The sequence below is a fragment of the Nanorana parkeri genome, unplaced genomic scaffold, assembly GCF_000935625.1.
Source record: "Nanorana parkeri isolate BGI_ZX_2015 unplaced genomic scaffold, ASM93562v1 scaffold164, whole genome shotgun sequence".
In the NCBI taxonomy this organism is placed as follows: domain Eukaryota; kingdom Metazoa; phylum Chordata; class Amphibia; order Anura; family Dicroglossidae; genus Nanorana; species Nanorana parkeri.
Genome location: NW_017306432.1, coordinates 1,210,728 through 1,225,727, shown reverse-complemented (window position 1 = coordinate 1,225,727; position 15,000 = coordinate 1,210,728). Strand labels below are relative to the sequence as shown.

The following is a 15,000-nucleotide window of genomic DNA, read 5'->3' as shown; positions in this document are numbered from 1 at the left end:
AGCTCTAGGGACAAAATTGAAGTGAAATAGTTTGATACATAAGTGTAATCATAGCAGATTACATTGTATTGTGTGTATTCTGTGTATATTACAACTTTTCACTTTTGAATTTCCCGCCGGCTGTGACGCTCGAAAACGAAACTAAAAGTCAGATGCCGGCTTTTAGTTTAATTTTCGAGCCGCGTACAGCAGAGGACGCCGCGGGATCGCAGGGACAAGGTGAGTGTCACTTTTCTGTGCAGCCCCGAGTCTGGCTCGGGGTTACCGCTCCTAGCATTTAAAATTCACCCCGAGCCAGACTCGGGATTACCGCCAGGGAGGTTAATATTATACCCCCCCCACACACACACAGACACAGACACACACACACCACCTTGTCAGATGGCCTAATCACTATTTTATTTTTATTTATTTCTATGCCCACAATGTATATAAATATTTCTCATCCTCAATGGATTCCTTGGGGGTGATTTACTAACCTAAACACACGCACGCACTAGGCGCGTGTGATTTTCACACAGCAAAACGTATTTATCAACCAAAAAGTCTCTAAAAGCATATTTCCACTAATGCCATATATGGAAAAATCATGCACATGATGCATATATAATGCTGCTTCACAGTTTAGACAAAAATGGTTAGCTCATGCATTTACATTCCTGCATTCATCAACGCAAGCAACACAACATAGAGCTAATTTACACAACATCACCTTGTAATTCATGCAGGGCTTTGCACAACACACCTGCTGGGTGTGTACACACTACAAAGGTGTTTAGATTCCACCCATAGATCATGCTGGGAGGGAACACACTACAGAGGTGTATGCATGTTCGTGGTGTGTTTATAAGGTTAGTAAATCAACCCCCTTGTATCATACCTCTATAAGTTTCTGCACTCTGTGAGAAATGGAGCTGTGGGTATTGCCCAACAGTCTCCCTCTCCTAGTGACCTAGCCAGACAGTTATTAATAATCTGTTCAGGTAGGGTGGGACATTATTTGTTCGTTTTCTGCCATTGTTACCAGCCTGGCTACCCTACATTCTCTCCTCGGAAATACCCACTATCATTCTTGGTGACTTTAACATTGCTAATAACATTAACACTCCAGCTTCCACTCAATTTCCTAACCTCTTCTTTTGATCTAACTCAATGGTCACAGACTCCTACTCACTCTGATGGTAACATGCTTGATCTTGTTTTCCCCCACCTATGCACTCCTTGCAACCTCTCCAACACCCCTTTCCCCCTCTCAGACCACAACCTTGTCAGTTTCACCCTCACCCTGTCCCCAACCCAGAATCCCCCTACACGGCACACTGTCACCCGGAGAAACCTTCGCCACCTTGATCCTTCTCTTCTCCACTCTGCTACTGACTACTAGTGATGAGCCGAACACCCCCGTGTTCGGTTCTAACTCTTGGGATGTGCCGGTGTCGAACAGACCGCGGACATCCCATAATGTTCGGCGTTTGGCGAACGCTAGAACATGCAGCCCATCCTTACTGACTACCTCTTTGACACATTCTCACCCTTGTCCTGACCTGGCTACTTCTAATTTTAACAGCTCAGTCTCATCCTCTCTAGACACCTTAGCCCCCCTCACTACACGCAGACTTAGACCATGTCCGCTACAACCGGTGCAAACTGAAGTAACCAAACATCAAAAAAGACAAAGCCGCACTCTTGAGCGACTCTGGCGGAAAACTAGGTCTCTGCAAGACTTCACCCTTTACAAAGCTGCCCTCCTAAAATATAATTCCTCCCTCCTTGCTGCCAAACAAACTTATTTTGTCACTCTCATTAACACACTCTCATCCAAACCTCATCAACTCTTTTCTACCTTCAAGTCTCTACTATGTTCTCCACCGCCCCCACCCACTAACTCACTCACTGCCAAGGACATTGCCATTCATTTCAAAAACAATAGATACAATTTGGGATCAGATCACCACTGTGCAGTCACCTTCCCCTATTAATGTCCCAGACCCACCATCACACTTGTTACTCTCCTCTTTTGACCCTGTCACCACAGAGGAGGTTACAAAACCGGTAAATTACTCATCCACTCACTTGTTATCTCTTGTCTTGACTATTGTAACTCCCTCCTCATTGGCCTTCCACTACACAGGCTATCCCCCCTTCAGTCTATCATGAATGCAGCTGCCAGACTCATCCACCTAACCAACCGCTCAGTGTCTGCAACCCCCCTCTGTCAATCCCTCCGCTGGCTTCCACTCGCACAAAGGATAAAATTCTAAATATTAACAGTCACTTATAAAGCCATCCACAACTCTGCCCCAGATATATTTCAAACCTTGTCTCAAAATATCACCCTAACCGTCCACTCCGCTCATCCCAAGACCTCCTGCTTTCCAGCTTCCTTGTCAACTCCTCCCATACTCGCCTCTGGGACTTCTCTAGAGTCTCTCCCATCCTCTGGAACTGTTTACCCCAACATGTTGGTCTATCTCCCACCTTGACTGCCTTTAGGCGATCCCTTAAGACTCATCTCTTCAGGGAAGCCTATCCCACCTCAACCTAACCACTGAACCATCATGTTCTCAAACAATTTATCCCCACACAGCTACCTCCACATGTATCACTTCTCCCTCCCTTTTAGATTGTAAGCCCTCAGGGGCAGGGCCCTCCTTATCATCTTGTCTTGAATTGTATTGTCATTGTAATATTTTCCTTATATTGTAAAGCAATGCACAAACTGTTGGCGCTATATAAATCCTATATAATAATCATAATAATTGTTTACTTCCCAGTGATATTCTGAAAGTTGTCCTTGCACAACTGTGGCCACCAAAAAAGAAACGTTTAGAGCATGGCATTTAAAATAGGTAATTATCAGATTAGAAAGGTATTGAAAATGTTCAAGATTAGGGAGAGCAATGTGCAGTTCTCAAAGGAATAGCAGCAAGTAGTCTGCAAACCAGTCCCGGCGCTACTGCAAGGCAAGTCAGGCGGCCGCCTTACGGCGCTGCAGGGTGAGGGCGGAAAAAACAGGGCATTTCTGCAAACGCCATCAGTTTATATTTTACCGCCCACTTTAAGACCTTTTATGTCTGAAACATGATTCTAATGTCAATATAAATATTAGTGGAGGTAGCGGGCATTCCTGTCTTTGTCCCGTTAGTGACAGCACAACGGACTTGAGAAACGCCTCCATGTAATCGCAGGCCAATCTATCCAATGCGTTCTTGGCATCCATTGACAGAAAGAACCTTTGCATTCTCTGTGATTATAACCATTAATGAAAATTAAGAGGTGTTGGCCCCGGCCTCCATTTCTAGGACAAACCCCACCTAATCTAGGGATACGAGCACTGGATGCAAAGGATGTTAGCCAGTTCGCTAATACCTTGGCATAGATCTTCAAGACTACATTTATTAGTGTAATTGGTCAATAACTTATGATGTGTGTATGGTCTTTGTCCTCTTTATGTAGCACTGTTATAGGTTAGGGGAGTGAGATGGAGTTTCAGTCAGAGAGTTGAAAGTAAAACACAGACACAAAGCATGGCGCAAGGACATGGCATGTGCTTTTATAATATTGCATTGTGATGCCAATCAGCCCAGAGATTTTCTGTGTTTCATTTGCTTAAAAGTCAGAGAGGATTATTCTGGGGTGATGTGTTTTTCTAGATTTTTGGTTTCCTCTTTGAGAATGAATATACCTCTTGTTTTTTTATAGTCTGATCAATCACTCATTTATTACCTATACTTTTTTATTTTTAACGCCTGGTCTTTTTTAATCAGAGCCTCCCTCTACCTTTTTCCACATATATAGGCAATTCTTTGAATGGCATTAATTTTTCTTTGAAATTCCATTTTACTGCCGACATTCTCCGATTTCTCCTTTTTCCTCTGTACAAGTAGACCCAATAACTTCCTTTCATAGTACCATTCCTCCATAGATTCCATCATTTGAGGAGATATCCAACCATAACCTACTAGGTGTAATACCCTTCTCAACATACTTCTGCAATGTAATCAAATCCCATAAGTTTTACACTTGTTTTTCCATTGTATGTTTTAAGTGTCAAGCATACTTTCCAAATCTTCCTTCATCACACACTCTGCATGTTCTTAAAAAAATAATCTCACTCTTCTACTTAGAAAATCATCTCCTCACTTTTCTATTAAAAAAATCATCTACTAACTCTTCTACTTAGAAAAATTAAGCAATTCCACAGCTGCAGAGTATTATTGTGATCCATATTTGAAACAATAAGGAATATGTATCAGTAGTTTTAAACTGCTAAATTCCTACCACCTATAGCTGCTGTGCTTAATATCTTATGTTGTTATTTATTAATATACTGTTTTAATATTACTTTTAGATCCCAATATGTCTACTATTTTAGATTTATAACTTATTATATGTTGGTTTAGTTCAGCAAGGGTTAATTGGGTTTGTATAAAACACAATTTTATAAAAATTTTGGTTAGTGGAAGGGAAATGAACATGTACTAACAGTTTATCATCATCTAGGAAGGTATACATGCCCTATATGGGATTGTCATTTGTGTTAATATAAAAGAATGGATTAAATTTAGGATTCTTTCACTGGTCTAATAGAAATATTACCCCCACTGCTGTTTTTGAAGATCGAGTGATACTAATTTGAAAGTAATGCTGTCAAATCAGTGGAAAAGAGAGGTGAAGTATTTACAGAGCACTGGTGTATGAAAGATCAGTGGCAAAACTCCCGCCAAAGTGGCCCACGCAGCCGCTATGGGGCCCGGGGCAGAGGGGGGAGGCCGGGCCAGCAGCAGAAAGGAAGGCTTTGCAGGGGTCTCCAAGTACCAGCATGCAGGTCAATTTCGGCCCGCAAACTGGTACCATACGGCCCGCAGCTACACGGTCAGATGCAGACCGCATAGCTGCTTCTCTCAGTGCCGGCAATTACTAGCTCCTTCAGTCAGAGCTCTGACAGGAAGGATTACTTATGTCTTTTATTTTATCTGCGGGGGACGAGGGGGAAACAAGGTGGGGTGTATTATTCTGTGTGTGTGTGTGTGTGTATGTATTTATCTATGTGTCTACTGCTCATGTGCCTTGCACACTTCTTCACAGCTGTTCCGGGAGCAAGTAATGATTCAGCCAGGAGTGAGCGGTGCTGGAACAGGTAAGTAATTAGGTATTTCCCTCATTTTCTATTTTTGTTTTACTCATAAGGAATATATCTACTGCTTGCTAAAAAGTACAGTAAATACTGACCCTTTTAGCGTTAGGCCAACAAGTTATCTGGTGAATAAACCCTAAGAAGTGAAGCACTGTGGTGATGGAATTCATTCACAAATAATATTGCCACAATTTGGTGGAGACAACACAGAAAGGATTACGGAGTTTATGAGTTACCAAGTGAAATGCACACATAGGTAAACATGTTTTCTTTATGCTTAAAGAAGCAGTGGTTTGATGATTTATTTATTGAATGTTTATTTGTTGATTTAGGAGCATAATTTTGGTATCACAGTCTTGCACATAAATTGTTTATATTGAACAATAGACATGTAAATTTAGTTTTGTTACAAATTTCATTACAAATTTGAATGCGTCTGAATGCAAACGAATTGGAATGTACGTTAAGCGAAAGTTTGGATCCGTACAAATTTTGTTCAAAACTAAACTAAATCAAACATGTGACTGTTCTCTGTCCAATCAGATTGGAACCCCATCCAAATAGATCTAAAAATGAAAATTTGGACAGATCCGAAATCCGAATACCGAACCGAATTTCGGATTCAAAAAACAAAAGCAATAAAAATCCAAATCAAAACAATTTTTTTGTGGAGTTACATGTCTATTGAACATATAAAAAACATATAAAAAGTTTGTGTTGTAAATTACTTAGACTTTATATTTAAGTGTTGAACACTATTTAATTTTTTTTATACATGACACATTATAAATCATATTTCACGGTAACTGTGTCTATAGTGCAGTCATTCCCCTTTGTCAGATAGAATTTATAAAAACAGATTGCTCCATAAAGGTCAGCTTTACTCAGCACTACACATTACTTGCTTGGAAGGCAGAGATTTGACACAGTAATTTTGATTAAGTGCAAGTAACAAAAAGGAAACAAGGCAGCCTTTGTTCACTTATGTAAGGCTTGATGATGAACATTATTCTGTTGCTTTGACGTTTTATGTGAAATGGCAGATCTGCAATCTGCATTACTGTAGCTGCGAATGTACAACAGTTCAGTAATCCTTTCAGAGATGAAGTCACCTTATGGTTATGACAACTTTTTGACACACACTACAGACCTTTTCACCTTTTTGAATATTAAATGTGTAGGAATGTAGTATTTTTTGCTGAATACTATTTTTGTGATTCTGCAGGAAGCAGTGGGCTATAGTCACCCTCTACCTCAGCAGGGGTAATCTCTAAGCACAGATTGTATTTTCTCTGCCACTTGCTCCAGCATCGTGGCTAGATAGGTATCATTCTGTTATATGAATAATTATTTGCCTAGCCAATCAACAGGCTTGGCCCACCTGGTGATGTATGTTGGGAGAACAGTTAAATATTTGAGACACTTCTTGTTCTTTCTCTTTCCTCATGGGCTTCTACCCTCTGAGGATATCACTGTGAAAGGTCCGCCTCTCTCCCCAGGTCTTTACACCTATCGGTTGGAAAGAAACAGGGATCTTCCCTCCTAGGAGGTATTCCTGAAGGTTCTATCTGCTGAAGTTTAAGAAGTGTTTGGCCTAGGGGAAACAAACTGCAACTGTCCCCTACAAAAGTGATCTGGTAAATGGCTGGTTGAGTTGGAAGTATATGCAGGAACCTTTCCCCGTGGACCTGCCTTGTAGCATACTACTTGAAATTGAAGCACTTAAGATACCACGTGAACCTCAATTGCTAAGAACCCATAGCTCTGTAAATGTCCAATCAGAATAGTCGGTGTTCAGAAGGTACATAGAGACTTTGTCTGAAATGAGAGATTAAGAAATGATCAGAGCTTAGTCTGGTTTTTAAGATCATCCATGTTTTGGGGATATCCTGATTCACCCCTCACACTCCCTCCCATATTGCAAAGTGTAATAAACCAGTTTTTGTTTCAAGCTCACTAAAGTGACTGGCATCTATTCTTTTTTACACACAGGGAAAGAACTATGTCTGAGGTTGAATATGCCTGGGATCATATTGCCATAAAAGAGTGCTTTGGACAATAGAAATGTAGCTGTTGGTCAGCTGAAAATCACTACACATTTTCCTAAATTGTTCCCTTTATCTATCCAAAACTAAACAAACTGTTTTGGCTGTTCCTGGACTTAAAATCTAAAAAAGGTGCACAATAAATATAATTAATTACAACAACTGTATATCTAGACATGCCAGTATTTACAGGATGTTTAACCAAATCGTTCTATCTGTAACAGTACCAGGTGGATCTATGTCACATCCCCTGTGGTTTTTGGAGCTAATTCTGTATTCCCATTTTTAAAACTGTGTGGTCTCCTAATACATAAACTGTACTATTATAACATAGAGTCATTGACAGAGTTTTTTTTTCTTTTCAAGATAGGGACCACCAAACACTGATGTCTTAACTTTCAACAAGCCCTTAAACTATGTAATTACCATATTAAGACAATGCAACTGTACTGCTTGTACCCCACCATGGCAATTCACAGTTTCCTTGTAACTAGTGGATAACGTGAGGAAACTAGCTGTGACTGAGTCAGGAGTAGGGGGAAATCTCTAAATGGGGACACTTCTTCTGGGGATATATCTATCTAAGGTGGGAATTCCCTTCACTGGGAGGAGCTTTTCTCTCATGTACTGTTGTGTCCTCAAAGTAGGAAGTGTGATTAAATCCCTCCAAAGGAGGGGTGCAATAAAGGTTCTAACTCTCCTCTCTTTTGTCCAAAACAACAAACAAGGGTTTGGGCTGGATTTCCACTTAAAAGAAGTACATTCCCAAAGCTGACAAACTTTATGAAAAATACCAAGCGAATGCACATAGGCAGTGTTGAAAACTAATATTTAGCAATTGTTTACAATATTTCTATTGTGATGGAGTGTGTTTAGAAAGGACTCAGATGTGTATATAATATGAAAAATATTTATTTAAATTCTTGTTGGTTTAAAAGATTCATGCAGTTCAATAAAATATTATTTACAACTTCTCTTGTGGTGATATTCATGTGTAATTCAAAGATACATGTATCTAATTCTATGACTATTGCTGATTAGTATATTAGCAAACCGTATTTCAAACATTCTCAATACATTCATGTGGATAAGGATATACACATAATTGATCCTTTCTAATACAGGTATATTACTAATTGATGAGTCCCCTACGCGTTACGCCCAGATAGGCTTCCTCAGGGGGATATATTCACTCTGTATGTTTGTATATACCGACTTTCAGCAATAATCTGTTTTTTCAAAAGAAAAATATCATAAAATACCATATAGATTAATATTGAACCACAAGATAAAATCAACATACAGTATATCAGTAAACTTCCATTCATTTCATTTCCAGTTTCTAATTATGTACATAATTCAATCATTTTTCATTTGTCAATGAAATATCAATTTTTATCTTTTTCATGTGTCATTGATAGCTTGACATTCATATTCATGCATGGGGAATCTTATTCACATTGATTGTTTATCCATCAAGATTAATTCATTTTTAGTACATCAATTAGATTGTTTAAATTCATTATTAATTAACTTGTTCAATATATATACAGAGATAATTCATCATTGTTTGTATTTGGTAATAGTATTTTACAGAAACCAAATTCATTGGTCTAAATGTATCAGAAAGTAGTAATTTACCATACATGTATATATATATAATTGAATTGTATTACCTTTCTATTCGACTATTTCAACCCGGGACTGCAAGATCCTGGAGAGGATTTTCATCCCCCTCCAGGGTGATGGGGTTACTTTCGTCTACTCTGAAACAGAGTATCACCCGGTGAAACCAGAGACGCACAGGGAATCCAGTGCAACTTCACAGTGCTAGAAAATGATCATAGTGCTTAATTTGTATCAAAGTCTGTGTTTCATTTTATATTCAGATGTAGTGAATTATTCATGTTTGTAGTGCTCTCCCTCTATTCCTAATTATAGTGCGCCGATATGTCCAGGCGGTCTCACAGACCATGTCTACCTATATACCTATATTAACGTGATTAGGTTCAAAATCTGTGTAGTCGAGGCTTTAAATAGCCCTTTCTATGCCATTCAGCGGTGTTTGTGTTCATATTTCAAATAAAACATGCTTAACCCCAGCCCTTTAGAGATCTCTTTGAATTCATAGCCCCACATACCTTGGCTTTATCGGTATGTTATCTATATTTCAAATATTCTATAGCTCCTTACCCCCAAACGCATACTTGAAAATGTTTAGTGCTTCTACAATGCCAATCCACATACACATCATTAGTGCCCCAACGTTCCTTTACCTTAAGCAATCACACCCACTGCATGGTAAGCTTTCTCAGCCGTAGTGAATCAGTATAAAATATCTTGTTTCCTGCGTGTCGATCCGTGTGTATCTCTCCGTTCCCTTTCTCTGCACTGAGAGTTTGTATCCCTTTTTATGCGTCCACCCTCCCGCGATCGCCACGCTGACTAGTGTGTGACGTCAATGGGGGGGTGTGGCAATCCTACAGGCCGCATCTAACTCACTCCCTTCATGCTTGTTATATCTATGTTGCTAAGCAACCTTTGTCGCTTTTTCAAGGCTGAAAAAGCGATACTTTCTTTCCACGATTTGCATTTGGATTCCCATTATTATTTTAACTTGGTATATATCGTTAGCAACAATTTTGATCCTCACTTAGATTTGCTATTATGGTTATGCCTTGCCTCTCAGTTGGATGCCATCTGGTTCCGCCGTGTGTGAAGTTCCCCCCAGCACTGATCCCCAGTCTCCAAGGGATCCTAGTCATATAATATACTGTATATACTGTTTACAAAAGTTTTTTATTATTACATTTGTGCATAAATGAATACATAGATGTTCCCTTGATGAAAGGTTCCTCCACCACATCCCCCAGTTCCGTTTTCCTCCCCATACACAGATATATCTATTCTGACATGGGTGCATATGTTTCCAATTGCAAGCCCATTCTATAATCACATAGTTCCATGCGTTCGTATAATTTTGTGATTCTCGGTAATATATATTTTTATCTTTCCTACCTTGGTATTTTGCTTCTATATATTTCTATTTTTAATTTCATCTGTATATATGGATGGAAAGAAACTGGGCGATGTGGAAGGGAACCCCCCATTTCCTCCTGTTCCTTATGAACTGCCATATGGCTATATCAGACCTCTCAGTCCTACATCCTCTTTTAGTTCTCTCCTCTTTTTGAAACCTATTTATATATATGTCACATAGTTCACATTATATCCTAAGTCTTATTAGTTATGAGTGGTCTTTCTGTTTACATGATAATTTTCTAATCAGTACTTTGATTAGACTGTACTCAGTACAAATGCAAATCGTGGAAAGAAAGTATCGCTTTTTCAGCCTTGAAAAAGCGACAAAGGTTGCTTAGCAACATAGATATAACAAGCATGAAGGGAGTGAGTTAGATGCGGCCTGTAGGATTGCCACACCCCCCCCATTGACGTCACACGCTAGTCAGCGTGGTGATCGTGGGAGGGTGGACGCATTAAAAAGGGATACAAACTCTCAGTGCAGAGAAAGGGAACGGAGAGATACACACGGATCGACACGCAGGAAACAAGATATTTTATACTGATTCACTACGGCTGAGAAAGCTTAACATAGCAGTGGGTGTGATTGCTTAAGGTAAAGTAACGTTGGGGCACTAATGATGTGTATGTGGATTGGCATTGTAGAAGCACTAAACATTTTCAAGTATGCGTTTGGGGGTAAGGAGCTATAGAATATTTGAAATATAGATAACATACCGATAAAGCCAAGGTATGTGGGGCTATGAATTCAAAGAGATCTCTAAAGGGCTGGGGTTAAGCATCTTTTATTTGAAATATGAACACAAACACCGCTGAATGGGATAGAAAGGGCTATTTAAAGCCTCGACTACACAGATTTTGAACCTAATCACGTTAATATAGGTATATAGGTAGACATGGTCTGTGAGACCGCCCGGACATATCGGGCACTATAATTAGGAATAGAGGGAGAGCACTACAAACATGAATAATTCACTACATCTGAATATAAAATGAAACACAGACTTTGATACAAATTAAGCACTATGATCATTTTCTAGCACTGTGAAGTTGCACTGGATTCCCTGTGCGTCTCTGGTTCCGCCGGGTGATACTCTGTTTCAGAGTAGACGAAAGTAACCCCATCACCCTGGAGGGGGATAAAAATCCTCTCCAGGATCTTGCAGTCCCGGGTTGAAATAGTCGAATAGAAAGGTAATACAATTCAATTATATATATACATGTATGGTAAATTACTACTTTCTGATACATTTAGACCAATGAATTTGGTTTCTGTAAAATACTATTACCAAATACAAACAATGATGAATTATCTCTGTATATATATTGAACAAGTTAATTAATAATGAATTTAAACAATCTAATTGATGTACTAAAAATGAATTAATCTTGATGGATAAACAATCAATGTGAATAAGATTCCCCATGCATGAATATGAATGTCAAGCTATCAATGACACATGAAAAAGATAAAAATTGATATTTCATTGACAAATGAAAAATGATTGAATTATGTACATAATTAGAAACTGGAAATGAAATGAATGGAAGTTTACTGATATACTGTATGTTGATTCTATCTTGTGGTTCAATATTAATCTATATGGTATTATATGATATTTTTATTTTGAAAAAACAGATTATTGCTGAAAATCGGTATATACAAACATACAGAGTGAATATATCCCCCTGAGGAAGCCTATCTGGGCGTAACGCGTAGGGGACTCATCAATTAGTAATATACCTGTATTAGAAAGGATCAATTCTGTGTATATCCTTATCCACATGAATGTATTGAGAATGTTTGAAATACAGTTTGCTAATATACTAATCAGCAATAGTCATAGAATTAGATACATGTATCTTTGAATTACACATGAATATCACCACAAGAGAAGTTGTAAATAATATTTTATTGAACTGCATGAATCTTTTAAACCAACAAGAATTTAAATAAATATTTTTTCATATTATATACATCTGAGTCCTTTCTAAACACACTCCATCACAATAGAAATATTGTAAACAATTGCTAAACTCATTAAGTAGGAGGTGTGGACTCAGGTCACCTAGGGTGGGGTCTGGGAAGTACCATTACTGGATTGACAAAGAAAACTAATATTTAATCACCTGCATGTTCAATATTCTGGCACATTTAGAAGATGCTGATGTGCAATATCAAGTTGTTCCTCCCAGAAGTAAACTATCCCTTCTGCAGAAATGAAGAAGGATATAAACATGGGCAGATAAAAATGCCCCACAATTCACAAATCCTCAGATAAAAAGCAAATACAAAAAGGTGATGTAAACCTAATAAAGTAAAAAGTAAAACATCAATCTATAACATATTTTGAAGGTCAGTCAACTCAAAACATTATAATGTTACTTTAATATTATATGCATAATTATCTTTAACAGCAACTTACCGCCTCCATTCTTTCCACAGAGGTAGGGAAATCTCCAGACATTTCCTAAGCCAATTGCATAACCAACACAGGACATAAGGAAGTCAAACCTCCCTTTCCAGGTGTCTCTTTCAGGATCTTCATTTCTTTTCTTCTGCACTTTTACAACCAAAGTCTTGGGCTTATCATTTGTGATAGGAGCTTCACTGACTTCCGTGGAAATTTGTCCATCTGCCACCTTAGTTCCATTTGTTGCCATGTCTCTTGGTTTGGAATGGCAGTGCCTGGTACCCAGACGAGAGATTTCAGCACCAGTCCACGTGGACAGCAGCTTCGCGGCTCCTGATGACTTCACTAGGGTTACAAAGGTGTATGGAAAGTACTGTATTGATGATTGTAGATTTATATCCCCAAATGGTTGTAGGATTTAACGATAAGCTGCAAAAAGATAAAAGATTTATATATTCATGTTGTAACAATAAAGCCTTTGATAATGGTTAATCAACAAAGATAAATTATCTATACAATAGGTATACAATATTATTAACTGGAATAAGGATGGTACCAAAGCTCAACTGATTATTGTGGCACTCTACTCCACGAAATCAGGGTTTCCCTTTATCAGTCCTAAAAAGGGTATACTTTTCTTCTTTTTAGGTTTTAAAGACTTTCTGAAAGCAGAACTCCTAGGAGAGCAAATCAGTTGTATAGTTTATAGTACATTTACCACACTGTCTCTGTTCATCCAATATACAGCTTCAACATTTTATATCAGGACCAGTTTCAGCTGATGCTTCCATTTCTGTGATCTTCCCTCTGCTATAATGCATGTTGGATCCACTATGTCTGAAATCCTGAACATGTAATAAGACCACAAAACAGTAAGTAGCCACAGAAGTTATCTATTGATATCTATTGATGCTGTTTGTTACAGTAGGAGCTATTCATAGGATCTTTAGAGAATATGGTGCCCTAGAATATGTAAATGAACCTACAATTTCATTAGAGTCCTTCCCTTCAGTCACAACACAAATGGAAACTGCAGTGTGAGGGAATTTCAACTCTGAATTTTTGTTTTTTGTTTTAGATGATGATGACCCAACATCTATTCTTTACTTTTTCATAAAGTGTTTGGGATGAAATTTAACATTTACTTAAGTTTAAAGTATATCTAAAGCCAAGACTTTTTTTCTTTATTTTGGAGATAAAAGGGGAGGGTCAAAACTACTATCCCTTTGTTTTTGTTTTTTTCTTTTTGCTGTCTGTGTTATTTATATTATGAAGTTTTTAATCTTGTCCTTTACACTCATTAGGGAGTGTACATATGCATTTACAAATGTCCCCTTTGGAAGATTTCTTCTCAATTCCTGTTCCTAGCAACTGAAAACCTTGGATTTACCCTAACTTTCATTCCTTCTGACACTGGTGATAAGGACAATTAGAGAGAAAGTGACTCTACCTAAAAGGAACAGAGGCAGCTTAAAAACCTGACAAGTTCTAACCCTTCAATGCACGATCCAAATCTGAAAAAAAACAGTAAACTTTTGTCTTTAGTTATACTTTAATAAGTGGGACAAGGTCTAGATAAATCCTTTACCAGTTCACTTGGGTAGGAGGTAGTAAATTAGACTACACTTAACCACTTCATGGGGAGGGGGCATATACGTTGTTATCAGCACAAGAGGGTGTCAAAAACATTTCCCTGATGCTGATGTGCATATGGGCTGGGGTCAACGGGTTGGTTATTTTTTTTTTGCAATGGGGATAAAAGGCAATATGCCTGGTGTATCTTGCAGGGGGTGTAGTGGACATTTAGATTTTTTTTTATTGCAAACTGTTGTGGATCCAATCTTATCAAAATAGGATCATTAGAGCTGATCAAGAAAATGGCTAGTGAAGGTCCCATTTACTGCCCTAACTATTGTCTCATGGGTGTCTCATGAAAAACACACAATGTTGGCTATATACTAATTCACCCTTAACAAAAACACACACATTGCACTGCTGAACCTTAGAGGCACTTCAAAACATGAGCAAGTCAATTAGAGCTAGCATAAATCACATGTCAAACAACCCAAAATGATTATTATTTCTGAGCTATGACCCATGGTGAATTAAAACTATTAAAGCTTTTATTTAGAAGCACAAGCCACAAGGATGCCCCCTCCTGTGGTGCTCTTATCCCTTGTAGAATCAAGCCTACAAAGAGTTGTGTACAGCAAGGAAATGTTGAAGGTAGAAATTAAATCTGACATTGCTGGATATGTTACATTGCTAACATAATTTTCAGTAAAATTGGTAGACAACATATTTAATTAAACTCCTACTGGCTAGGAGTGTAAGAATGTGAGCAATAATATTTATTAAACAG

The 15,000-nt window shown here is 38.3% G+C and overlaps 1 protein-coding gene across 1 annotated transcript in view; it reads right to left on the bottom strand.

Moving 5' to 3' along the window:
* The window catches only part of SLC6A1 (solute carrier family 6 member 1), an 81,773-nt gene extending 68,705 nt beyond the window's left edge, over positions 1-13,068 (bottom strand). Inside the window, exon 1 of the mRNA XM_018554552.1 lies at positions 12,651-13,068. Within this exon, the coding sequence (XP_018410054.1) occupies positions 12,651-12,888 (238 nt within the window). The 5' untranslated portion in view covers positions 12,889-13,068. The remainder of the gene's footprint in view (positions 1-12,650) is intronic.
* Positions 13,069-15,000: the final 1,932 nt, after the last annotated feature.